Source organism: Rattus norvegicus, chromosome 16 (genome assembly GCF_021556685.1).
Source record: "Rattus norvegicus strain SHRSP/BbbUtx chromosome 16, alternate assembly SHRSP_T2T, whole genome shotgun sequence".
In the NCBI taxonomy this organism is placed as follows: Eukaryota; Metazoa; Chordata; class Mammalia; order Rodentia; family Muridae; genus Rattus; species Rattus norvegicus.
This window is the reverse complement of record NC_141549.1, coordinates 8,224,153-8,249,089: the sequence shown is the minus strand read 5'-3', so window position 1 is coordinate 8,249,089 and position 24,937 is coordinate 8,224,153. Positions and strand designations below refer to the sequence as shown.

Here is a 24,937-nt window from a genome sequence, read left to right as displayed (position 1 = left end):
TCCCAGGGCTGCATGTGCCACTCTCTGCTCCCGGTCAACTGTATCCAACCCCTGGAAACCGCTGATGGCGTCTTTGCCTTTCATACTTGCTGGCTTTGGTTTAACTTCACGGGGAAGAAGCACCTAGGGACTGCTGCGCTGGCGGAGGGAGACTGCGCACACAGGCTGCTTGAGCCAGCCCTCGTGTGGCCCCAGCTAGACATTGGCTGAACTGCTCTTTTGGACCACCTCTCCTCCAGCAGTTCTTTATTTCATTTTACGTGTGGTTTGTTTTACCTACATGTATGCTCATGTGTCCATGTTCAGACCTGGTACTGGAAGAAGCCCCTGAGAAGCTATCAGATTTCCCAGGGGAGCTAACGATGGTTATGAACCATCATGCTCGTGGTGAGAAATTGAATGCAGGTTCTCTGGAAGAGCAGCCAGTGCTCTTAACCTCCGGGTCCCACAACAACAGCAGCACTTACAGGTCCCAGAACCTTCCCTCCTTACCCCATGAGCAACAGTTTCCCATGGGTATCGGTCCCTGGATGCCCATTCTCCCTTGCTGGCTTCCTCAGTCTTGCCCACTTCTCTGGGGAGGGTCTCCTTCATAGCTGTCATTCAACTTCCCAGTTTAAAGGTCCCTATGAACATGAGCAGAAGCTAACTCTCCCTTCATTCATACCCTCAGCCTAAAAGTGACAGTGACTCACAGGTCACCGTGAATGTTCTCAGGGGTTTGAGTGTCTCCTCTTTCCCAGCTCTCAGATGGGTGCACTCTTGTCCCCAAAGTCTCCATGAAGAAGAACAAGGACAGAGGCTGGATCCCTGGCTGCTCAGGGAGGAGGTGCCATTGAAGCTAGGCTCCGTGTGTCTTGGTTATTTCTGAGAGCAACTGTGTCCTCTCTCCACTACTTTCGGAGATTCTGGGGGAGGGTGAGCATGAGAAATACTCATTAAAGAAAGAGAAGCTCAAGCAAGTCCCGAAGAGTCAGCCAACATCCTGGAAGAAGGTCTGCTGAGACATCTTTAGAGAACAGAACAAAGGTGGACAGCTGGGCAGATTCTTAGAACCGCTAGACTTGGAGAATTGAGCTCAATAAGAGATGTGGGCTGCCATCATTGTCAGCAGCATTCATGGGGAGATAGGAGTCAGACTGCAATGTCTGAGACAGAAAGCACAAGGGGAGAGAAAAGACTGAGGACAGCCTGCAGGGTATCAGGGACTCTGCCAAGAAAGGAGTAGGCACTGGACAGGAAAAGGACAGAGAGGGACCTCACAGGTCCCACCTGCCTGCCAAGAAGATATTTGCAAGCCCCCAAAGTCACTGTTTGAGCCCAAATGCAAAGTCAAGCTGTTCCAGCCCCAGGCTGCTCAGGGTGAACACCATGGTCATGGTTAAGTAACCCGAAGCCCCAGGAGGGAAGAAGTGTGAGAAAAGGGAATTTAGTTGGTGTAACAGTGGTCAGTTTATTTCAGCAACACCTATAAGAAGCAAGCCACCTCATTCTGTTTGCTTGGACCCAGGTAAACAACTGCTGACCCAGGATGCCTTCCCACCAAGGTGATACTTTACCCAGCATCTTCCGCCTGTGTGTGGGTGGGTGGCTTTCTATTCCAGACATGACCTTATCTGTTTTCTTACCTCTTGATTTCCTCTTGTGAAACACAGACTGCCAGGCAATGACCAGGGTGAAGAGCAGAACGCTGAGGATCCCCACGCAGCACACAAGGACAGCGTACACATAGAGATCTGAAAGGCACATTGTTACAGTTAGCTTGGGACGAACCACCACTAAAAGAACTTCAAATGTAAAGAGAAAAATGCACAAGAGGAAAACCCTCAGATCTAGTCTAAGAGGCAGAGTGCCTAGACTTGTCATCAGAGGCATCTCCCTTTGAGTAAATCTTGATGGATAGGGATACAGCTCAGAGGCCGGTCACCCACCCAGCACACATGTTCAGTCATTAGAGACAGTAAGTTTAATTCACTGTAAGTGAAAACTCTTACTCTGTGGACGGCTGCATGAAGAAGGTGAAAAGTCAAGCTGCAGTTTGAGAAAGCATTTAAAAGCAGATATCCAGACGGGGTGTCCTACATAGACTATGTCAAGAACTCTCAAAAATTAGCGATAAACAGTAAGCCAAGGATCCCTCCTGGAAAGTGGGTAAAGCATGCAGAGACATTTCACCACACAGAATATGTCGTGGTGAGTACATACATAAGTGTATTCAACTTGCTTAGTCACGATAGAGTTGCAAAAGGAAACCAGAACAAGAATGTCCACACACCACTCCGACGGCTGATGAGGATGCAGCTAAATTAGGTCACTCCAACTGGGCTGGTAGTGATCAAAAGTGGACAAGCTATTTTGGAAAAGTTTTAGGAAATGAAAATACTCGATTCTTTTTTCAAGGTGTGTGTGTGTCTGTGTGTGTGTGTGTGTGTGTGTGTGTGTGTGTCTGTGTGTGTGTGTCTGTGTGTGTGTGTGTGTGTGTGTGTGCATACAAGTACTTGTAGAGGCTAAATAAGGGCATCTGTTCCCCTAGAGTTGAAGGCGATTGTGAGCCATCCAATGGCAGTGCTAGGAACTAAGCTCTGTTTCTTTGCAATGGGACTAAGAGCCCTTAGCCACCAAGCCATCTCTCTAGCCCACTAAGCAATTATTCAGATCACCTACCACTGACTAATTATTGTTTCTACATGTTTTCCTCGTGATAAAAAATTTTAGGACGAGCATTCATAAATGTGAACCTTAAATCATCTCACACATTACCTTCTCAAGATCTGAGCTTCTGGCAGAACCTCTGAGTCAAGAGGAAGGCTACCTGGCCAAGGTCCTCGGGAGGCCCGGTACAGACTCCATGCCTGGAGTCAGTAAGTTCTTTCATGTTCTTAGAGTTGCCCAACATTTTTGTCTAAGCTAGACTGAGTAGATTTCTGATCCTGGCTCCATAGAATTTTGAACTAAACGTGAAGTGTAGTTGCTTCTCTGTACTACCCTTTTCCACATCCACAAACTGAATCAATCATGGATCAAAACTATTGTTAAAAAGAAAAAAAAACAACATTGGGGGCTAGAGAAATGGTTCAGTGACTAAAAGTACTCATTGCTCTTTTGGAGCACTCAGGTTTGGTTCTCAGCACCCACATGGTGGCTCACAATTGTCTAACTGTAGTTCTACAGGAACCAACACCCTCTACTGCCTTTGAGGGCACTGCACACATAGAGTGCAAAGATATACATAGACGGAAACATTTGTGTACACAAATATAAATGAATGTAGAGATTTGAATGAGAATATACCCCAGGGGCTCGTATATTTAAATGATTTGTCTGGTCCACGATTGATGGAACTATTTGGGAAGGACTAGGAGGTGTGGCTTTTTTGGAGGTGTGTCCCTGGGGGTGGGATTTTAGGTTTTAAAAGCCCACACCATTCCCAGTTAGCTCTCTGCCTTGTGCTTATGGATCAAAATGTGAGCTCTCGGCTACTGCTCCATACCATACCTGCCTGCTTACTGCCATGCTCCCCACCATGATGGTCATGGACTGTGGAACCATGAACCCCAAATTATATGCTTTCTTTTATAAGTTGCTTTGGCCATGATTTTTTTTTGTCACAGCAACAGAAAAGTGTCAAAGACAACAAATATTTAAAAACCTGATCATGCCGAATAGACTTTTTTTCTTGTCATTCTTGGCTAAATAACGCTGTTTCTATTTACGTAGCGCAGACATTGTACTTAGTATCATAAACTATATAATGATAAAGATAAGCACAGTTGTATGCAAACACTGCAAGATATTTTGTAAGGTACTTGCATACCAGTGAATTTAGATGTCTTTGGGTTGGAGAAGTCATGGTACACAATCCCCAGGGATAATGAGGGGCAAGTATAAGTAGGAAGTTCCACAGGATACAGGGAATTATTTTTTTAATGAGACAGGAGTCTCTCTAGGTAGCCTTGCCTATCTCTGGACTTGTATGTTGCAGATGACATTTATTAACAGTTAAGAGAGTCGGCAGATGGGTGGGCAGAAAGAAGAGTCCCCCATGCGGCTCCTGAAGCTATGGCGGAAGCAGAGGGGAGCTGGAGGAAGATTTCTAAGTGCAAGAATGAAGCACTGTGGGAAGGTCCTTTAATGTATCAAATGCTCTTCATAAACCACCACGGGGTCTTCCCACCCATGCTACTGGGAAAGTCCTAATGGAAGACAAGTTACAGTGAATGGAGAGTCATGGGGTGTAAGCAGCTCTAGTTGGAAATAGAGTGGCCTTTCCCTGGTAGTGAAGTCCAACTGCTTCTGGACAGGGGCTCACGTGTCCTTGTGTGTGGGTTTATAGACTGGTAGGGTGGATTGGTTAGAGAGGACAGGCTTGTGCCTCCATTTCAACATTGAGAAACTCAACAATGGGACTTGTGGATTCTGAGAGAGACAAGTCATGATCGACTGAGGTCACAGACCCAGACTGAAGACAGGACACCAGGATACAGGACAGTCCAAATCGTGTGACCCCCCCCAATACCAGTCCTGATTTATTCATTGTTGAGCAAATTACTCCAGGAACTTGGCTGGTGTGAATTTAAAAAAAAGTGGTAAATAACTCAATGGCCTTGCGGGGCTAGACAGAACTGGGGCAAATGGAGACAAAGCCGGTCTCTAAGGGATTCAGATGTCAGCCCTGATAAAAAGACAGGGTAATCTGGCTTCTGTTTCATTCTTGGATGAGAAAACTGTCTTACTAACTAAAGTTTCTATGCTCTGGGATAAAAGCATCCTCACCTGCCTGTCTGTTCATTCATGCTCTCTCTCTCTCTCTCTCTCTCTCTCTCTCTCTCTCTCTCTCTCTCTCTGGTTTCTAGACTGGAGGGGCTATGAAGGAACAAGGCTGAAGGTGATCTCTGAGGGTTTTCATTCTCGACAGACAGGTGTTCCACACACATCTGGGCCTGCTGTACCCTGCCGAGGCAAAGAATTCAAGGTCTAGATGTGGTTTCTGATCTTGCCTAGACATGACAAGAGGGACCAGGCAGCTGTGACTGCACAGTCATAGGACATCTGGTCACTCTGTAACCAGCACAAGCACAGAGGCTCTGGGGGCAATGCACACATGCATGTGGGAGCCACTCGCCTGCATGCGGTCTTTGTGCACGGGTGACAGTGGATGCGCTCTTCTCTGTTCTCGGAGCTTTAGCATCCTTAAAATGTATCACTTCCCAGGGAGAGTAAAACTGCTCATCCATTTTCCCTGGACCAGGCAACAATGGAGACTGAGAAGTCCTCAGCGTGTCTCCCGTGCCAACCGTTTCTTCAGCTACATAGGGGACGGTAATCCTTTTCAGAACAGTGACCCTGCCACTGACCCCAGTTTTCTCTATAGACAAAGGCTAACCAAAAGCCAGTGTCACAAAATCAGAAGCCTCCAGGGTCACCTTTTCACAGTGGCAGCGCAGACAAGGTGCCCTCTGTTCTAGTCGTTGTTCTCAGGCTGGCATGCTAGCCCGAGGTCACCCTTATCATCTCATCCGATCTATTTATAAAAGATGGCCCAAAGAGTCTCAGAACTCAAGCCTAAGCAAATAACACTGTCTGAGAGTGAAATTAAACCTTTAGACCCGAACTCAACAGAACTTGTGCACTTAAATCTAAACCCAGCTTTTAAAAACCACACGGGAGAGAGGCTGGGGCGTGCAGACAGAGTGCTCATAAAATGCACAAGGCCCTAGGTCAATTCTACAGCATCCAGAATGAGTGAGTGAGTGAATGAATGAATGAATGAATGAATGAATGAATGAATGAATGGATGAATGAATGAATGAATGAACGAACGACCCCATAGGACTAAGGATTTAGCATCATGGTAAAGTACAAGCACAGACGGTGTAAGGCACTGGACTTCATTCTGTCCAAATAAATAATAAAATGAATGAATAAACGCAAAGCAAATTAATACATAAATAACAAAATAAAACTCTATAAAAAAATCACACTCAGCAGCCATAGAAACCATCATGTTCTGCTCCCTAAATCTGTTTGTGATTTTTTTGTCTTTTGTCACTGAACTGTTAAAGACACCACTGCCAGTTTTAGACAAGCTGCCAAAAAAAAAAAAAAAAAAAAAAAGAAAAAGAAAAAGAAAAGAAAAAAATCCAGGTCTCCCCAAAGCAGATGGTGGGTCCAACAGGCTGCAGTGGCTATGTGGTGACAGGGAGGCCAACACAGGGTGACAACCATCCTCCCAGATTGCCAACTGAGCCAGGCAGGACAAAAGTACCTGTTGCCTGGCAACCCAACAGGGTATTCAGAGCTGCTTTGAAACTGGGTGACCCCAGCATTCCTTTGCACAATCAGCCCCAAGCCCCAACACACACACACACACACACACACACACACACACACACACACAAACTCGCGCACACACACACACACACTGCAACAGCAGTCAAGAAAGCCAAGGTCAGTGTTCTACGTTTTCAGTTCAAAGGCAAGAGCCTTGGGAATAGCTGTTCCAGCAATAAAACTCTGTGCGCTTCCACTGTTTTTTTAATGCAGTCTGTAATACCATCTTGCTCAGGGCAAAATACCTGAGTGATAGCCCTGAGGGATTTTAACTCACTCCAGTATCTCATCAAGAGCCCTGACAATCAATGCTTGTTTTGTTGGGTAGGCACACAGCCAGGCCTAGCTAAGCCCCAGGAGGATGGATATCTGTCTACAACCCACACTGAAGCTCTTCCAATCTGGAACAAAAGGGCAAAAGGCCTGAGATCCTGTGCCAGAGTTTCAACTACACCCTTGACCTTGCCAGAGCTGTCTGTGGTGGGCTGAAAAAGCAAAATGCAGGGAAATTGCTGCTACTGTTGCCACTGCCAGTAGCATGGCCACCAACACCACCTCCTTCAGCACAGGGAAAGAAGGCACCGGAAACAGCTACCCTGGGGCATGAAAGGCACATAGTGAGACAGTCAACTTCCGGTCTTTGACAGGCCCTGATTGTCCCTACTGAGAAGAAAATCCATGCTGGGCCACAGATTGCACTTACCAAGAAATCGGGAGTTAACCTTAGACTCAACATCTGTGGGATTTTAAAATGTTGCCAATTATACAAAGTATCTTAGAGGTTCACCTCATGCTGCAAAGTTCATCAAGGCTGACTGCTACAGTCCTTCCAAATGTATAAGGTCTTTTGACATTGTACTATCACAGTTTTAAAATGTGGTCTTTGTATCACTCCAGTCAAAACCACCTCACACTCCTGAGAACGTGACCCCTTGTGTCACAGTAAACATTGAGGTGGAGCCAGGGCTCCCTCTGTCACATGGGCTTCACAGGGAATCCTGCAGACGTCACCACCATCCCACACCAGCATAGCACCAGCGCTCAGGATAGTGTGGGAGACATGGGTCGCTCAGCCAGGCTGCCTCGATTTACTCAATTGCAATGAGAGGAGAAAAACTTGCTCCTTTCCCCACAACTTCCCCCTATGGAGAAGAGAGCCACTTTTATCTCTGCCCAATAGGAAGCCAAATGAGAGACAGAGGGAGAAGGGACCAGGGACTGCTTTGTTTGGAGAAAGTCATGAGATAGAGGAAAAAGTGACTAGGAAGTGTAGAAGAAAATTCCAAAATGCTAAGATTCATTACTGGATAAAATGCGATCTAAAACAAAACAAAAAAAAACAAAACAAAACAAAACAAAAACCTCACCCTACTTGCAACTATTAACCAGTAAGTCCTGGCAAAGTGAATGGTTATGTCAAAGTATTGGTTAGCCACTCATGTTCATGATTAGAACGAAATTTTACAAAGAGATATGGTCTTTCCAACATGCTCCTGGAAAAGTAGCTTTGAATCCCTGTGCTTTCCCTGTAAGGCCAGTTCCCCTTTTGCTACTACTCTCTCAGTCACACAGAGGGTAGTGAGGCAAAGCATACACCTCTTCCTAAATCCTTTGACCAGCCCATTCCTCATCAATCAACCCAAAGACTTCACGAGATGGAATCCTTCCCAAGGTCCTGCCTTGCCCCCTTGACATCAATGACTCTGCCTGAGAATGTAGAGTGCATGATGTCATTGCTCCTGGTCTCACTCCTTGGTTACTTTTCAGTGACCATTTCTCTACTCTCCTTTCTTTGAGGCAGAGGCCTGTAACCTCTCTTGGCATCTCGGGGCAGGGTCCTTTGATGTGGGGACTATCTTGGGCATTGTCTCTATTCTTAAACTGCTAGTGGCATGCCCACACTTGAGGCAACCAAAACCATGCCCTGAAATCAGCAAACGTCCCCTACAGTGGCAGAAGCACCCCCACTGTTGAGAACTCTGCGTCAGAGGTTTGTGTTATACAAAGTATCTTAGAGATTCAAATCTTGCTACAGAGTGTGTCAAGACTGGATGCACCGACCTTCCCAATGCATAAGAGATCACCTCAGAGTTCAGCCAGCATTCACAGCAAGCTCCAGGGAGCGGCTGCCACTGGCATTGTCTTTCAGGCTGGGGATTCTAGCCGGCTGCATGCTGGGTCAAATGGGGAGGGATGCCTGAGTTTCCACCTATGTGGGAATCTTCCCGGAATGTCAAGGATCCCTGCTTTTCAAGCTCCCTGAGTGGTTCTACATGAGATGAACATAAGTTGCTAATAGCTTTCAAGGTCCTTAGGACCCCAAACTTCTAAAGCAACCAAAAATTAAAGACAGCTCCCATGGATGTATTCTTTAATTTCACATCCCTGGGAAGTCCCTCCTTGGTGTCACCTAGAAGTATGGGTTGGGTAAAACAGAATTAGGCAGAATAAGACTTTCACCCCCACTTGGTCCACCAGTGATTCCCATTCCACTCCTGCAAAGACCAGACCAGGAACATACCTTGACGCTATGAAATTCTTAAGAGACTCGAATCCTTTCTTCCTCTTTTTCTGTTCCTCTCTTTCTGTCTAGAAGTGAGGCCGCATCAAGATGCCAGACTTACCTTCAAAAAATGCCCAAGTCACCTTCTTTTTCTCAAACGATGAATCTTCATCAGCCTTGAGGGAGATCACTGTAAACACAAAGGTACAGAAATGACACACGGCAGCTCGCAGCTCTGACCCACACTCTAACCCCAAATAGAGCCATACGGTACTGACGTTGCTTAAATTTAATGTGTCCGCATTGACAAAACTGCCTTAAGCCTTCACAACCCAGATACCAAGGAGAAACACAATGGCTTCCACCAAAGGTGGAGAAACTTGGGCCCCAGGACAGGCAAAGAAAGCTGTCTGTGTTTAAAAGCCGTTATGGCAAAGCCAAAGTACAGACTAATGAGTGTCTCACCTGCCCGACAGACTTTCAAATATGGAGAGTTTATTGATAGGGACCAAAACCAAATAACCACTTCCTTTGTGAGTTTACTCTCTTCCATGGTCCAGTACGGGGTATTCACTCCTAGACAGAAACACCTGGAGTCCTGAATAGGCGGGGATGAGCCCTGAGACCCTCTGTATGCAAGACACTCTTAAAGTCAGCAGGCTCCTACTCGACATTATTATTTCGTCTTCTCTTACGTGATGATTGGTTAAAAGATTTATTCTGCTTTCAGTAGAAATGAGTTGTGTTACAGTGTGTAAAACCTTGAATGTCACTCTGGGGAACTAAACAGACAACAAAACACATACACCAGGGGTTGAGCTGATTGTTGGACAGTGTTGTCCATGTTGGCAAGCTGCTGACAAATATGACTACTGGGCACTTAAAATATGGATAGTCTGACCAAGACCGCATACCTTTAACCCCAGCACTCGGGAGGCAGAGGCAGGCAGATCTCTGTGAGTTCGAGGCCAGCCTGGTCTACAGAGCTAGGCCAGCCATGACCACTTGGTTCTATTGTGCCTTCTATATGTGTCTGGATTACTGTTGCTGTAGATATCAATTCTTAATATGCCACCCTTTTGTCCTTGGGACCTTTACTGGATATTAGCTTTTGAGGTATCTTGTAGACCTCTGATCTTCTCTTCCTGTGTGTCTAACCTGTCAAAAAGCCTCTTTGTTTTGTCTTTCCATTTATGGCATCTTTCAGCTCAGGATTACCTAACTCCTCTCACACACCCTGGTTCTCCAGCGAATCCTCCAGCTTCTCAACTAACTTCCTAGCCAAGCTAATGATCAATGTTAACAGCCGTGCCTGACAACTTCCATAGCAATATGACCTCCAGATCCGTTCCTCCCATCTGGTTTTGATTTTGGCATTGTCTCAGTGTGCCTGAGAATTTTTCCAGCGTGGATGTCAGACATTGTTAGGAAGAGCACAACGTCCCTAGAGAAGTCTTCCGTTTCCTGAGAGCGTGGTGAAGATTAACATTCCCCTTATCCACTCAGGGTTTGAACTGCTTAGGGACTGTATGTTTTAGTCTGGCTGTCTCTTGCTTTGGGTTTAGTCCCTTGAGGTTCCGTGGCAGTAAGCTTGGACTATTTGTCACAGTCCACAAAGATTTCATACCACATTCAGGGATACCCAAAAGTCATTTGCCTTCAAAACAACCTGGCTGGTACTTTCTCTGTGGCTCCTGTCCAGCAGTTACAAAGGAACTTCCAGAAAGTTTACATGTCTGATGTGGACTCCTTCACTCTTTGTCTCTGCAATCTCCTACCCTATCTAAGAACAAGTGTGAGAACTGATATACAAATATATATATATATATATGTATATATATGTGTGTGTGTGTGTGTATATATACATATATATATATATTTGCATGTGGCTGAGGGGATGATGACTCAGTGGCGAAGAGCACTGGTTGCTCTTCCAGAGGACCCAGGCTTAATTTCCAGCCCCCATATGTAGGTGCACAACATTCTAGAACTCCAGTTTCAGGGGGCCTAATACCCCCTTCTGCCCCGTGTGAGAATCGACCATACACAGCACACAGACATAACTTACAGGCAAATACTCACATACATAAAACTAAAGTCAAGAAAGTAAATGCACAATTGGGGAATGCACAGAGTTGCTGCTCACGAGGCAGAAATTCAGAGATTTCTCTCCCCTCCCCTAAAGGAAACTCCTGTCACTTTCATGACCTTTTCCTGGAAGTTGGCAAGTTGTGTGTGTGTGTGTGTGTGTGTGTGTGTGTGTGTGTGTGTGTGTGTGTGTGTGTAGCGAGGCCAGCCGTCCAAATGGCCAAAATGAAAGGGTCCTCCATTCCTGTGAGCAGCCCTCTAACTGAAATAGCTTGCCATGACCCTTAGCCAAAGCAGGTGCCCGACAAGCACTTCCGTGCATCTTCCAGGGAAAGAACCCGTGGTTCTGATTCAATCCAAGTTCAGGTCCTTCTGCCTCACGCACGCTGACAGTGAAGCAATTCAATTCCACTTAGGACAACACGTCAACCCATCCCAAGAAATCTCATAAACGGGGATTTACAAACTGCGGGGACTCTCACCTGCCTTTGCAGTCCAGACAATTTATGGGAAAGGGCAGCCGTTGCTGCTTGGCGCTGAAAGACTAGCAACACTTATCTGCTCCCTCAAGAAAGAAAAACTGCACGGGGGCCCTGCCAGGGCTTCAGGAATTTCCCAAAGTTCTGTTGTAACTATCTCATCTCAGCTGCTAATCCTGCGCTATCTCAAGTGAATTTGACACAATGTCAAACTATGTGTCTGAGAACACAGACTGTGAGGAAACCCGGATGTCTGACGCGGCCCGTCCACAGCAAGGGCTTTGTAGTGGAGCGGCCATGGCTCTGTTCCCTGCATTGATGTACCTCCCCCTGTGGCACATGCACAAGGCCGACATAGACTGACCTTGGCCAATCTGTCCTGTAGGCACGGAGTGAAAGAGGCCTCTCTGGGGTGGACTTGGCGAAAGAGGATACCAATGCTTCTAGGAAGCATTCAGCCGGAGGCTGGCTATAACTCCGTCAGGGGTCAAGTTCGTCTTAGTACGTGTGAAGTCCTGGGTTTGATCTCTACCACCACAAAACAGGGACCAAAAGAAAATGTGAAAACATTTTCCGACCACAGATTATTCACGTTGGCCCAAGACATTCTGAAAGAAGATGCACTTTTTTTTTTTTTTTTTTTTTTTTTTTTTGCACAACTCACTCCCAGTGAACTAGCTAATTGTCAGGCTTTAGGCTGTTTAACAAAAGCCAACAAGTCTGTGTATTTTGGCTATTGGTCTCCTCCCCTTATAAACCAGCTGTACAGTCAGACAGTAGGGGAGGGACAGCAAACAGCCCTCATGTCCAAATTGCTGTAATTTCTGGAACCTGACAGCCTCTGGTGGGTTGTTCCATAGATAGAGGCTGGGGCCTCATGAGGGGGCAGAGGCTATCCACGCCTCAGGAAGGACTCCTCACTCAAGCTCCTGCAAAGGAGCTGCTATCACGCACACACACACACACACACACACACACACACACACACACACACACGCACACACTGTAATTATTTGTGCTCGGTCTTCTCTCCCATCCTGCCTGAATCCAGGAGAGTCAGGTGTAGGACCCAACCTCCAGATGCTACAGAATTTAGGTCCTACGTGGAGACAGAGGGAGACGGGGCTATTACTGAACAGAGAGGCAGAAGGAGGCTTTCTCGGTACAGCTGCATCAGTAAGACGGGCTTTGATTTACTTGACCACTGTGCCTATTGGCCAGTTGGTTCCAAGATCAAAGCAGAAGAGAGGAATAAAGATTGTTCCTACCCCAGCCAACTCCTGGCTGCTGGCTGATACATCATTCGTTGTCTCGGAACCTGGCACCAGCAGACAGATCCTGTGTGTCTTCTCAAGGAGGCAGTGGCCCAGACAACAGAACTGCCAGCTATTCTAGACCCCTCCCGAGAGAGCAGAATAGGAAGAAATCTAGTAAATTGCAAGACATGTCCCACTGCCGTCTCTCTGGGAGCTGCTAGCTGAAAGTGGCCACAGGATAAGGAAAAAGGAAGCCCAAAGGACTCAGACAAATTTTGTTAGAAGGAGCAGGAAGTAGGTTGTGAAGAAAAACACCTTAGTCACATCCTTTGATGGGCCTTAGGTAGCCCACCCTACTTACCTACCCTACAGGGGAATTAATGGCCTTGAATCCTAACTTGAAAAGAAAGTCCCAGAAATGTCCGTGGGAAGGGTGTGCTTCAGCTGTGACTAAGTTCACATGAAGATCCTGTGCTCATGTCCTCAGTTCAGGGAGAGACTCCACTGCTTTCCTGGTCCTTCAGGGACACAGACAACAGCTATGCGGACTGGTTGAACCCAGTCACCCATGTTAGACAGAGATGATTACAAATTTCAGATTGTCCAGTAATCTCTCCCACCTCTGCTCACCCGTGCCTTCTTTCTTTGACAAAGAATTCAACTTTTAGAGAAGCTTAAAAGGCAGATGTAAGTTACATCCAAGGACTAAGATCATGACAGAGGTTGACTCTGAGTTGGGGAAACCCACCTCAGCCTTTCTGTCTCTGCTGCTTGGCCAAGTTGGCTAAAGCATTCTGTGCATGGCATGGTGATCTCAGCAGAAGGTGCCGAGTACCTGACAGACTAAGCTGTGAAACATTGAACAAGCAGGGCAATCAACCAGTTCTTGTTAACATGAAGTTCTCTGACAGTACCCCTGAGCTCCTGGGGGTGAGTAGGAGACACCTCTCAGAAGGGACAGAGGCTCCAGCTTCCAGGACCCCACATGGAGAAGCCCTCTGGATCTTGAGAGCCTAGGCCTTGGTCTCTTGTCCAGCCCAGGGCAGGATTTAGAACTCAAGAAAAACAATCTAGACACCACCTCCTTGGTGCACACTAGGGAAAGCAGAGTAACAGTGCCCAGGAGTGAGTCTGTCACAAGGGTATGTCCCCAAGGATTCCAAAACTCACGGAACACTTGCCATCACAGGAAATCTGCCCAGAAGAATGTTAACTCCATTTACAAAGGCAAACAGAGTCCAATTTTAAAAAGGATCCATTTGTCCAGAAATCTCTCCCCACTCTGGGCACCCCAGTCAACTCCTGACTGCTGGCTGATTCGTCGTTGTCTTGGGACCTGGCACCAGTAGACAGACCCTGTGTGTCTTCTCGAGGAAACAGTGGCCCAGACAACAAAACGCATGCCCTCGATTTCTTTAACAAAGAATTCAGTCATTAGGGAAGCTTAAAAGACAGATGTAGGTCACATCCAAGGACCAAGATCATGGCAAAAGTTGGCTCTTGAGCTGGGGAGACTCACCTCAGCCTGTCTGTCTCCCATTCCTAAGAAGGACTCCCTGTCCCTTTATAAATGAAGTTAACTGTGAACTTCTTGATACCTACCCCCTGCAAGACCACTTGCAGTTGGCGTAGAATTACAGACAGCTAGGGGGAAAGGGTAGGAAGAGGTGGTCAGAACCTCAGGCAAGGCTCTAGTGACCCTTTCCAACCTTTCTGCTGAGAAAACAGGGTCTCCCGTGGCAATAACTGCCACTCTGGTTAAGAAGCAACGGCTGTTAATGCTGTGAGGACAGCGTTCCACAGTCTCCGAGAGATGTGGGCTCTGGAAGAAAGGTGCATCAGAGAAGCCTTCCTCTGGGGTTATCCAGCGTCTCAGCCTCCTATCCCCTACCAAATACGCTGCCTTAGAATGCATCACTACCCAGAGAGTATGCATCGGGCACGATCACCCTTTGTATTATCTGCTTCGATGTCTTGCTCCCTCCCTTGCTAGAATCCTCCTGGTCAAGGCGAGTTCACTTCACAGGAGTGAAGTGGTTCTGGGAGGGTATGCCTGTAGTCCTTTGGTGGAGCAGGGGGATCCCTGGAGCACAGGAGGTAGAAGCAAGTCTGGGCAATGCAACAAGACCATGTCTCGGTAGAAAAAAAGAGGAATGAATGGATCAGTTAACCAATCTGTTGTATGCTATGGTATGGTATGGTATGGTATGGTATGGTATGGTATGGTATGCTATGCTATGCTATGCTATGCTATGCTATGCTATGCTATTCTATGCTATGCTATGCTATGGAATGGTATGATATAACAGGGCATACTAGGGAAGAAGGTTACTCAAAAAGATTTGAAAACAGCACCATGATATTGTTACATGTTGAAAACTTTGGAAGAGGCCAGGCACAGGAGCCCCATCCCACCCAAGTCCCCTTGCTTCTCTGACACCTCAGAAGCTATGGAGACACAGCAGCCCAGGGCTCGCTGCTCCCACGTGTGCTGGCACTGGACTTGCACTGCATGGAGTTTATTTTTCCAGTCTTTCTACAGGAAAAAATGCAGGATTTCCCAAGCAGAGGATGATTTTTAGCTTCAGTCAAGAAGAGCAGACATCTGAACCCTGCTGCCCGGCATGTGAGCCTCGCTGATGCTTACCCAGGAAGAACATAGGCCACCCTGCCTCTGTTTCCTCGGGCTCCATATGAGACAGATCCATGTAAGAAAAGTAGGGGTGCGGAAATCAACAAGTCACCAACAGCCCCTTGGCTCCTAATTCAAATTTAATAGGCTCACTGTCCCTCCTTGCTGAAGGACCAGATAACACCCAAGGGAAAAGTTAAAATGTAGCTGTGTTCCCACTGTATATGTCTGGATCTGCAAGTTGGAGGAGGGAGGAGAAACCCTAGACACAGAGACCTCTGTTCCTGCCCTGAGGCTGGCCTGTCACTTCCTTTCCTCCTTGCCTCTCCAAGACTCGGGTCAAAGGCAGCCTCTCTTGAGCCTGGGACAGAGCCACGTAAGTCAGCAATGGCCCTCGGTGACCTGCCCAGGGTCTCTGTTGATAAACACTGAGACTGGCTTGGCTTTGTTCAGTTTAAGCCATTCTTGCCTTTTTGCACATAGGCTAAGTCGAATTCTAGAAAACAAAGCAGACACAGCAAAGGATTAAAGAGGGAGAAACTTCCCAGGGTTCCTGGCCGAGGCAAGGGAAGCCCACATTCCCCAGGGAAGCGCTACAGAATACAAGGACAAGCATTCTGAGGTAGGGCGCACTGAAGCTCAGGACTCACTCAGCCTCAGAGTTTACCCAAGAGTTTAAATCCCTCACTCACCGTTTACATGGTAAACTGTGTCCTGGAACCTCTGTCTGGGTCCATGCACTGAGTCACAGGTGAGATATCAAAGCAGAATCTAGTGGGGCGCTGAAATCCCTGGTCAGATCACCTCCCTGGCCAGTCCCTTCCACTTTCTCATCTCTACCGCTCCCTTATCCTGGCCCACAAGGTCAACTGGCATGCTCTTGATTCTCTAAGTTTCTCTTCCAATTCCTTAGAGCCGAGCTGCCCTCCATTCTGACATGGCAGGATTCATTGTGTCTGTTGAAGCCCTCCTGTGGTTTCCTCCTCCTCCTCCTCCTCCTCCTCCTCCTCCTCCTCCTCCTGATCCTCCTCCTCCTCTTCTTCCTCCTCCTCCTCTTCCTCCCCTTCCTCCTCTTCCTCCTCCTCCTCCTCCCCCATAAGGTGACCTCCCATCCACCTCCTAGAAATGTATACTTGTCCCAGCCTTCCTTCCATGTCAGGGACACTTGCTATACAGTACCACCTTATCATCCTGTCTTCTCATGCCCTCCCCTGGATAAGGAGATTGTAGTCCAGGGTCAACAGGGATGCTGGCTATCTACCTCATGCCTCCTTGGGCACAGTGTCCCAAGGAAAGCTTCATAAAGGAAAGCTGCCTACATGTAGAGGAGTTTAAGTTTTTTTTTTTTTTTTTTTTTTTTTTATCTCCTGGCATTTTACAAGACTAGTGGTTGGTTTGTGGTTCAGTCCAACGGGGAATGTGTCTGAGTGTTGTTTAAATTACACTCTGGTTGTGAATGTGTTGCTTCTGAATGTTTGGACCTGTTGACACTGTAAACACCATGATGTGCGCTTGCTTAATTAAGCAGTGGCACTAAATGCTCAGTAAATTTCATTCCTAATTATCTGTTCTGGGTCTCCAGAGACAAGGGATTTAGTTAACTTCTTCCATTGAAACCTAAAGTATCCGCTCCCTGTGGCATTAAGTCCAAATCTAATTATTAAGTCCCCCTCTCACATTTTGGGGTCAAATGCCCAGATGATAAATTATATTCTGATTTCATCCTTGTCCCCAAACTTTTTTCTCATAAATTGTGCTTGTATGCTCTCTCTCTTTCCCTCCCTCCCTTCCTCCCTCCCTCCTTTCCTCCCTTCCTCTTTTCCTCTCCCTCCTTCCCTTCCTCCCTTCTTTCCCTCTCTCCCCTTTCTGCCTACTCTCTCTATATATGATGTGTCTGAGCATGAAACACCTGTGTGTTCACAGGTGGATGCACAGAGCTCATGGGAAGGTCAGAGGTCAGCTGTCCTCCACTTTCTGTCTTGTTTAAGCTGGGGTCCCTTGTTTGCCGAGATGTAAACCCAAGTGTTGTCAGAAAGCTTCCAGGATTCTTCTGACTCCGCCTCTCCCCCCGCCCCCAGCAACAACAACGCTCTGGGATTACAGGCATCCATCCCAATGCTCCAGGTTTCCAGGTGAATTCTGGGAATGGAACTCAGGTTCTCACATTTGCCTGGCAAGCGCTTTGCAGGCTGGGCCATCTTGCCAGGTCTGCCACCAAACTTTTATGGTAACAGCATTTTTCCATTCGCTCTATCCGCTTACCACACTGAAAGCTGACTCATGTAACCTTAAATCAAGCAACAGTCTGGCTCATTGAACTATACTGTTTGTGGTTAGAGTAAAACCCTGGTTAAAATGCAGGAGTCTGCAGGTTGCTGCTGTTCTGGGCATTTCACTATTGACGAAGGGGTTCCCTTTAAACAGGGAGGTAGATATTTCATCTCAAAATGTTTGACTGCTTCTGATCCCACGGGCTACAGAGCTTGGCTGAAAAACAACTAAAGGCCACACACATACACACACACACACACACACACACACACACACACACACACACACACAAAACACACACATACACACACACACACACACACACACACACACACACACACACACACACACACTCTGGAGGACCAAAGCCATTGCAGTCCTCACAGCTAAAGCCTAAAGTGGAAAGCAATGTCTCACCCACAGGGGCTGTCGGAATGAGCTCTGTAACTAGCCTCTCTAGCATTCAACCGGTGACCACAGGATTGTGGTACCAGGACTGAGGGGAGTTCCTCCTCTGGGTCAGAACCCCATGAACCCTCACCACTGCACACAGCTGAAGAAACAAGGCTTAGGGATTCCATGCTAACCAATCAAGCTGTGGAATCAGGATGGACCTGGCCAGATCAATACCCTTAGATGGACACCAAGTCTAGGAACTTGTAGAACACAGCAAAGCTTGGAGGGGTCACAGAGTAGGGAGACTCTCAAAGCTTGGAGAGATAAAACTGGTCAAACAAGGAAAGGAAGTTTCTTCAGAGCAGTGAACAGAAGACTAGCCCAATGGCCATGGGGCAGAGGGTGAGAGGAAGAGTGCCCTGAGAGGCAGCCACAACTCTGACACTCCAACATAGCAGACAGAGCCTTGAGTTGCAAACGGCTGTGTCCCATGCACAGAAGTGACCAGTCAGCACTGTATGGGAGTGCAGATGGGTTCAGTCAAGGCCTTTATATCTATAGGGGCAACAGAAAACACCATTATTTGACAAAGCGGCAGCCATAGACAGGTTGAGTCTCCCTAATCTGAAATGTTATCAGGTTTCAAAGTTTTCCCACACATTTTCAGAATTAGAGGTTCTCCAATTGTACAAGCAAATATTGTCAAATCTGAACCAATATGAAATCCACAACACTTCTGGTCCAAGAATTGGGGATGAATGATACTCAGTTATATTTCTTACATGCATGAGAGACTTTGAACCCCTTAAAACAGTGGTTCTCAACTTCTCTAATGCTGTGACCCTTTAAGATAGGTCCTCATGCTGTGGTGACCCCCCCAGGCATAAAACTATTTGCACTGCTATTTCATAACTGTAATGTTGGTATTTTTATCAGGTGTAATACAAATATCTATGTTTTCCAATGGTCTTAGGAGACTTCTGTGAAAGGGTTGTTCAACCAACAAAGAGATTGACACGAACAGGTAGAAAACCACTGCCTTTGAATATGGAAATGTCCCTCTGCGCATGCACATACACACAGATACACACACAGAGACACAGACACAGACACACACACAGACACACACACAAACACACACACAGACACACACACAGAGACACACACACACACACACACACACACACACACACACACACACACTCGGCAGGGCTGTCTCTGACTCTTTCCTGCCTTTGGGAGCCTTTTCCTCCTGCTGGGTCACCTCACACAGCCTTGCTGTGAGAATATGTGCCTGGTCTTCTTATAGTTTGTTATGCCATATTTGGTTGATGTCGCTAGAAGGTCTGATCCTTTCTAAGGAGAGCAGTGAAGGGGATTAGATCTCGTAGAAAGGGAAAATGACAGATTTGGGGGGATTGCAGCTGGGGTGTAATATACGTGATAAGGATAAAGAAAAGTAAAAAAAAAATAACATGGAATATTCACCTCATTTCAAAGGTGATCTTGAGATTAGACCATGACGAGAACAAGCAGGCTTTGTCTCTGTCTCAAAAGACACACAGTGTCCTCAGTTCTCAGAGCTGATTACCCAGTAATTATCAACTATCTAAGTGAAACCCTTAGCAGCCTTATTCTGGTTTGTCTGTTTCTTACCTTGTTTCATCTTATGCCAATGGCATTTGGGAATCTACTGGGTTATCATGCTTGCCAGATACAGAATTTAGTCCAACTTACAGCATCATGAATACCCCTGAACTGTTGGGCTCTTGTCAACTTGACACAACCTAAAAGGCACCCAGGAAGAGGGCACCTCAGTGGAGAAAGTGTTCATATCGACTTTCCCGTGGCTATGCCTGTTGGAGTATCTTCACTGATGACTGATGTGGGAGGGCCGAGTCCACTGTAGGCAGCACCATCCTTAGGCGGGGGGGGGGGGGGGGGGCTGATCTCTTTTTTAAAAAGTTAGCTGAGCATGAGCCAATCGACAGCATTAGTCCATAGGTTCTGTTTCAAGCTTCTGCTTGTGTTCCTTCCCTAACTTCACCCGGCGATAGATTGTGACCCAGCAGTATCACTCCTCAAGCCCAGAGGAGTCCATTCAGTGGACATCAAACCAAAATGTATCCTTCCATTAGCCCGGTACTGGTGTTTCCCACAGCTCCATCCTTGAACATTTCCATCATCTACAAATCTTCTGTTCAACACTACCGTGAGATCAGCTCGCACTAGTCAGACCACATATGTTTACACCTCTGGGAGGAAGCTTTCAATCATCACTTTTGTCCAGCTCCACTCCCCCACTGAGTTCATTCCGAAGATCTCTCTCATAACCACATTCAGTCCACTAGTCAAAGCTTCTCACTTGACACCTCTTGTCCTCTTGCCACATTTAAGGCCAAACCATTTCAACCCTTTGAACTGCCAAAGACGGTCTCCTCCCATTTCACCTGGTTCTCAAACCTGGATTGCAGTGAGCCGACAGCCAGATCCACCTGCAGCCGTGGCATGTGTTACAGTTTTCCATGGCTGAGAGCACTGACCGAGTGGTCAAACTCACTCAGTTGCACTCCTTGCTGAGGCTAACGTTCCTCAATTTTGTGTTTTCTAAAAGTTGGTCAGGGTGGTGCAGGTGCCCTTTTCAATTTCATTGATGAAAGAACTCAGTGCCATCAAACCTAGCCTTGATCCTGGTGATGGCACAGCAAACCTTAGTGGCACCGGTACACCAAGCATCGCAGAGGACTCCTTCATCCCCGTTCTTGCTACACAATGTGCCCAGCAAGTGACAGACACACGGCACAGGGCGCCTTTCATCTCATCTTCTTATATTCACCTTTCTATGAGGAAGCCCACACTCGCAAGTTCATCTGCAATGACAGATTTTCCACAATGAGCTGAGCCCAGCCTCGTTGTCCTCAGGAGGCTCAAGCACTCACTCCTAACTTCTGCCTATGGCTTTTTGTCATATCAGGCCAGCAACCTTCAGTGCACCCTGGAGCGCTTGTCAAAACCCAACACGTGATTCGCTGACAGGCCCCAATATCCATTTCCTCCCACGTCAGAAGCCCTACTCTCTGTCATAGCTTAATAATTTTCTACTGAACATGTAAAACGGCAGCCAGAAGAGTTAGTTTATTAGCGTTTATTTACTCCCTGAAACTGTGATTTATTTCCCACGCATAAGCACCAAGGCATGGGCAATCCTTAGGAAAAAAGATCATGGTGCACACACAGTTGGGCAAGGGGCACTGCAGATTTCGGGATGTCTTGACAGTTTGCTTGGATCCGTGCCCAGCGATTGTGTTATCTGTTGATTCTAAACTAAGATGGTCTGGTATTTTTCGTTATGCGGCGACTCAGGTGGGCCAGAGGGAAAGAACTTAGCTGAGGCGGAAATTGGCCAGGCTTTGGGGTGGGAAGATTGGGAAACGACTGAACTCCAGGGGAAAGGTAGCTAGTGGAGCACTGGGGGCTGGTGAGAGCGCACCCACAGCTGCCGAGACCATGAGAAATAACTCGGAGCTCAGGAGAGGCAGAGCCAGCACTAATGGGAGAGGTTTTGGCTAGGGCAAACATGCAGTCTCGATCTCCGGCTATGTACCAAGCAGGCTCGGAACAAACCGAGCCCGCCAGCCAGCGCCTAGCTGGCGAAAGTGTGAATTGATTTTCCTTCTGGAAAAGGAATACTACAGTGGAAAGGGATGACAAGTAAGACTACAAATCACCATTCAATTGGAGTATATGTATGGATTAGCCTGGTGCTTGAAGTCTTAGCTAGATCAATAAGACAAGAAAAGAAATAAAGGATGTACAAAGAGTTGAAAAGAGGAAGTCAAAGTAAATATACCTAAGGAAACAAACGACCTCTAGAATGAGAACTTTAATGAACTGAAGAAAGAAATCAAGGAAGACACTGGAAGATGAGAGGGTTTCCCGGTTCCTGGATCAGCAGAAGGAATACTGTTAAAATGATTGCCCTACTTGTGGTGGTTTGAATCAGAATGGTCCCCGTATGCTCATATATTTGAATGCTTAGTCACCAGTTAGTGGAACCCTTTGGGGAAGATTATGAACCGTGGTCTTGCTGCAGTAGGTGTGGTCCTCTTGGAGGCGTGTCACTGGGAGTAGGCCTTGAGGTTTCAAAATCCCATAAATTCTAGGCCCAGACACTCACACTCTCTCTCTCTCTCTCTCTCTCTCTCTCTCTCTCTCTCTCTCTCTCTCTCTCTCTCTGCCTACTGCCTGTATATCAGGATAATCAACCCTCATCTACAGCTCTGGCACCATATCTGTCTACACAGGCCATGATGATCATGGACTGACCCCCTGAAACCATCAGCAAGCCCGCAATTAAATGCTTTCTTTTCTAAGAGCCGCCTTGGTCATGATGTCTCTTCCCAGCAATAGAACAGTACTTAAGGCAGTACCGAAAGCAATCTACAGATTGGAGTCAACGCAATTCCTATCAAAATATCAGACCCTTTCCTCACAGACATAAGAAAAACAATCTCAAAACGTGTGTGGAAACACCAAAGACCAGGCCAGAGTAACGCTGAACAAAAGCGGTGTCACTGTGTGTCACTTCAAGTCACGCGGCAGAGCATTGGCAATAAAATCAGCATGGTGGGGCTGGGGATTTAGCTCAGTGGTAGAGCGCTTACCTAGGAAGCGCAAGGCCCTGGGTTCGGTCCCCAGCTCTGAAAAAAAAAAAAAAAACAGCATGGTGCTGGCACAAAACAACACAGAACAAGGGAGTGCAATAGCGGAGCCAAATAAACTTCATGGGACTACAGCTACATGATCTTGACAAAGGCAATAAAAACACACTGGGAAGAAGACAACACCTTCAGCAAACAGTGCTGAGAAACCAGGACTTCAGCAGACACAAGGAAAAGATCCTATATCCTTACCACTTGCCCTGTCCAAAACTTACCTCCAAATGGATAAAGGACCTCATTATAAAACCTGATACTCCAAATCTGTTAGAGAAAAACACAGGGAATATGCAACGGTAAGGACCTTGTGAACAGAAGGATTCTGTGCAGGAACTAAGACCAACAACTCACAAATGGAACCCCAGGAAACGAAAGGCCTCTGCCAGCAAGAGTCAACTACTGGAATAGACAGCCTGTACAATGGAAGAAACTCTTCGCAACTCTACAGAGGATTAGTGTCTGGACTACACAAAGAACTCAAAGAGCTAAACACCAAGGGAACAACACAGCTGGAAAAAGAGTGGACTGGGGAACTGAACAGAAAGTTCCCAGAAGAAGAACACAACGGCTAGTAAACACTCTTGAGCGCTCAAGAGCCTTGGGCGTCAAAAGTGCAGAGGTAAAGCACACTAAAGCCTCCATCACTGCCCAGTCAGAATGGCCGCCAGGAACACAAATGACAACAAATAGCATCGTGGACATGGGGAGAGGGGGTGCTTGTGGATATGGGAAGAGGGGGTGCTTATACAGTGTTGGGGGGAGTGTAAAGGGGTGTGGCACTTTGGAGATCAGTACGGAGGTTTCTGAAGAAACTAGAAAGACATCTCAACAAGACCTGACTCTACCACTCTTTGCAGGTGCCTAGAGGTCTTCATATCCTACTAGAAAGACACTACCCTTGCTCAGCCATGTCCATTGCCGCCCTAGTCACAATAGGTAGGAAACAGAATCAACCTAGACGTCCATCAGCTGAAAAACGGATAGGGGAAAGGTGGTGCCTCCACACAATGGAATATTACTCAGCTATAAGAAGAAAAGAAATATAAAAGACGATGAGCAAAGGGGAGGGTGCTGGAGAGAAGGGGGGGAGCAGAGACGGGAGGAGAAGGAAGGGATGTGGAGGTGAAGGAGAAAGACTCCTGTTTCTGGTGAAGCCTTGCAAGCCACCTTGGATGTTTGAAGCAAGTTTTCAAATAAATGTTCTGGAAGGAACATCTTCACTCACTTAAAGTACATCTGCATGAAATAATAAACTAATGACTGCTTACTTAAAGCCAGTAGACCTGTTTACATAAGCTAGTTGATAGCGTTTGTCATGGCCAAGAGATTTAGTATGTGACCCCAGCACATACTGGACCCATAGGCATGTACTTGCACATACTCATGCACAGGCACATGTATACAATCCCGAAGAAAGGATAGAATGTTGGAGGGCCAAGTGGTCATCCGTGCTGTTTGCCTCCTCGGTCACTGTATTTTTATTTGGCTTTCTATGCCAAAATACATATTTATATTCGCAGCCATTTGTTCTCTTCAATTAATTTGCTTGAGGGGGAAGTGCACAACATTTTAGCAAATACATCATACTGTAAACCATAACGCTAACTCCAAAGACAAGGGGCTGCTTCAAAGACCTCCCACATAGATTACCTCCCTTTAGCATGTCCCTATGACACGGAACTGTAAAAATAGATTCACAATGGGAAGAAAGTCACCTTTTTAAAAAGCTTACCAAAACAATATGGCTTTAAAGTCTTTAGTGTTACATATTGTGTGTGATAAAATTAGCACCTCTCATATTTTAAACAAACAGCTTTACTCTGTGGATCTCTTAACCGCGTGTGGAATTAAGGCCAAGTTTGACGCTCTTAAAGACATAACTCGAGCACATTAACATTGCCAGAGGTGTCTTAGTGATGAAAATGACAACCTTCCCACGGGGTGTTCCGTAGCTAAGATGTTTGGGAAATGCAAACTCATCTCCTATCTGCCTGCAGGAAGGGAGGGCTATCCTGGTGCCTCCACCTTCCTCACAAACTTCACAGTTAGCCGAGACCCAAGCCTGGCAGCAGATCGGGAACACAAAGCAGACCCATTTATAGGGCTGGAAGTTTATCACACACTTGGTTTTGGTTACCAGGCAGCCCTAGTTAGAGTGCTCACAGAGACACAGCTCTAAACAATGGGCCGGGAATTGTCAAAGTTCTGTTTCCTAGCCAAAGTCTAGTCTAGTTCCTTGGGGACTTTCTCCCCAAGCTCAACCT

The 24,937-nt window shown here is 46.7% G+C and overlaps 1 protein-coding gene across 1 annotated transcript in view; it reads right to left on the bottom strand.

The window, feature by feature from the left end:
- The window catches only part of Vstm4 (V-set and transmembrane domain containing 4), a 79,972-nt gene that overhangs the window by 47,121 nt on the left and 7,914 nt on the right, over nt 1-24,937 (bottom strand). The window contains exons 3-4 of the mRNA NM_001029920.1: nt 8,955-9,023; nt 1,629-1,736 (exon numbers count right to left, since the gene is read on the bottom strand). Of these exons, the coding sequence (NP_001025091.1) occupies nt 1,629-1,736; nt 8,955-9,023 (177 nt within the window). The remainder of the gene's footprint in view (nt 1-1,628; nt 1,737-8,954; nt 9,024-24,937) is intronic.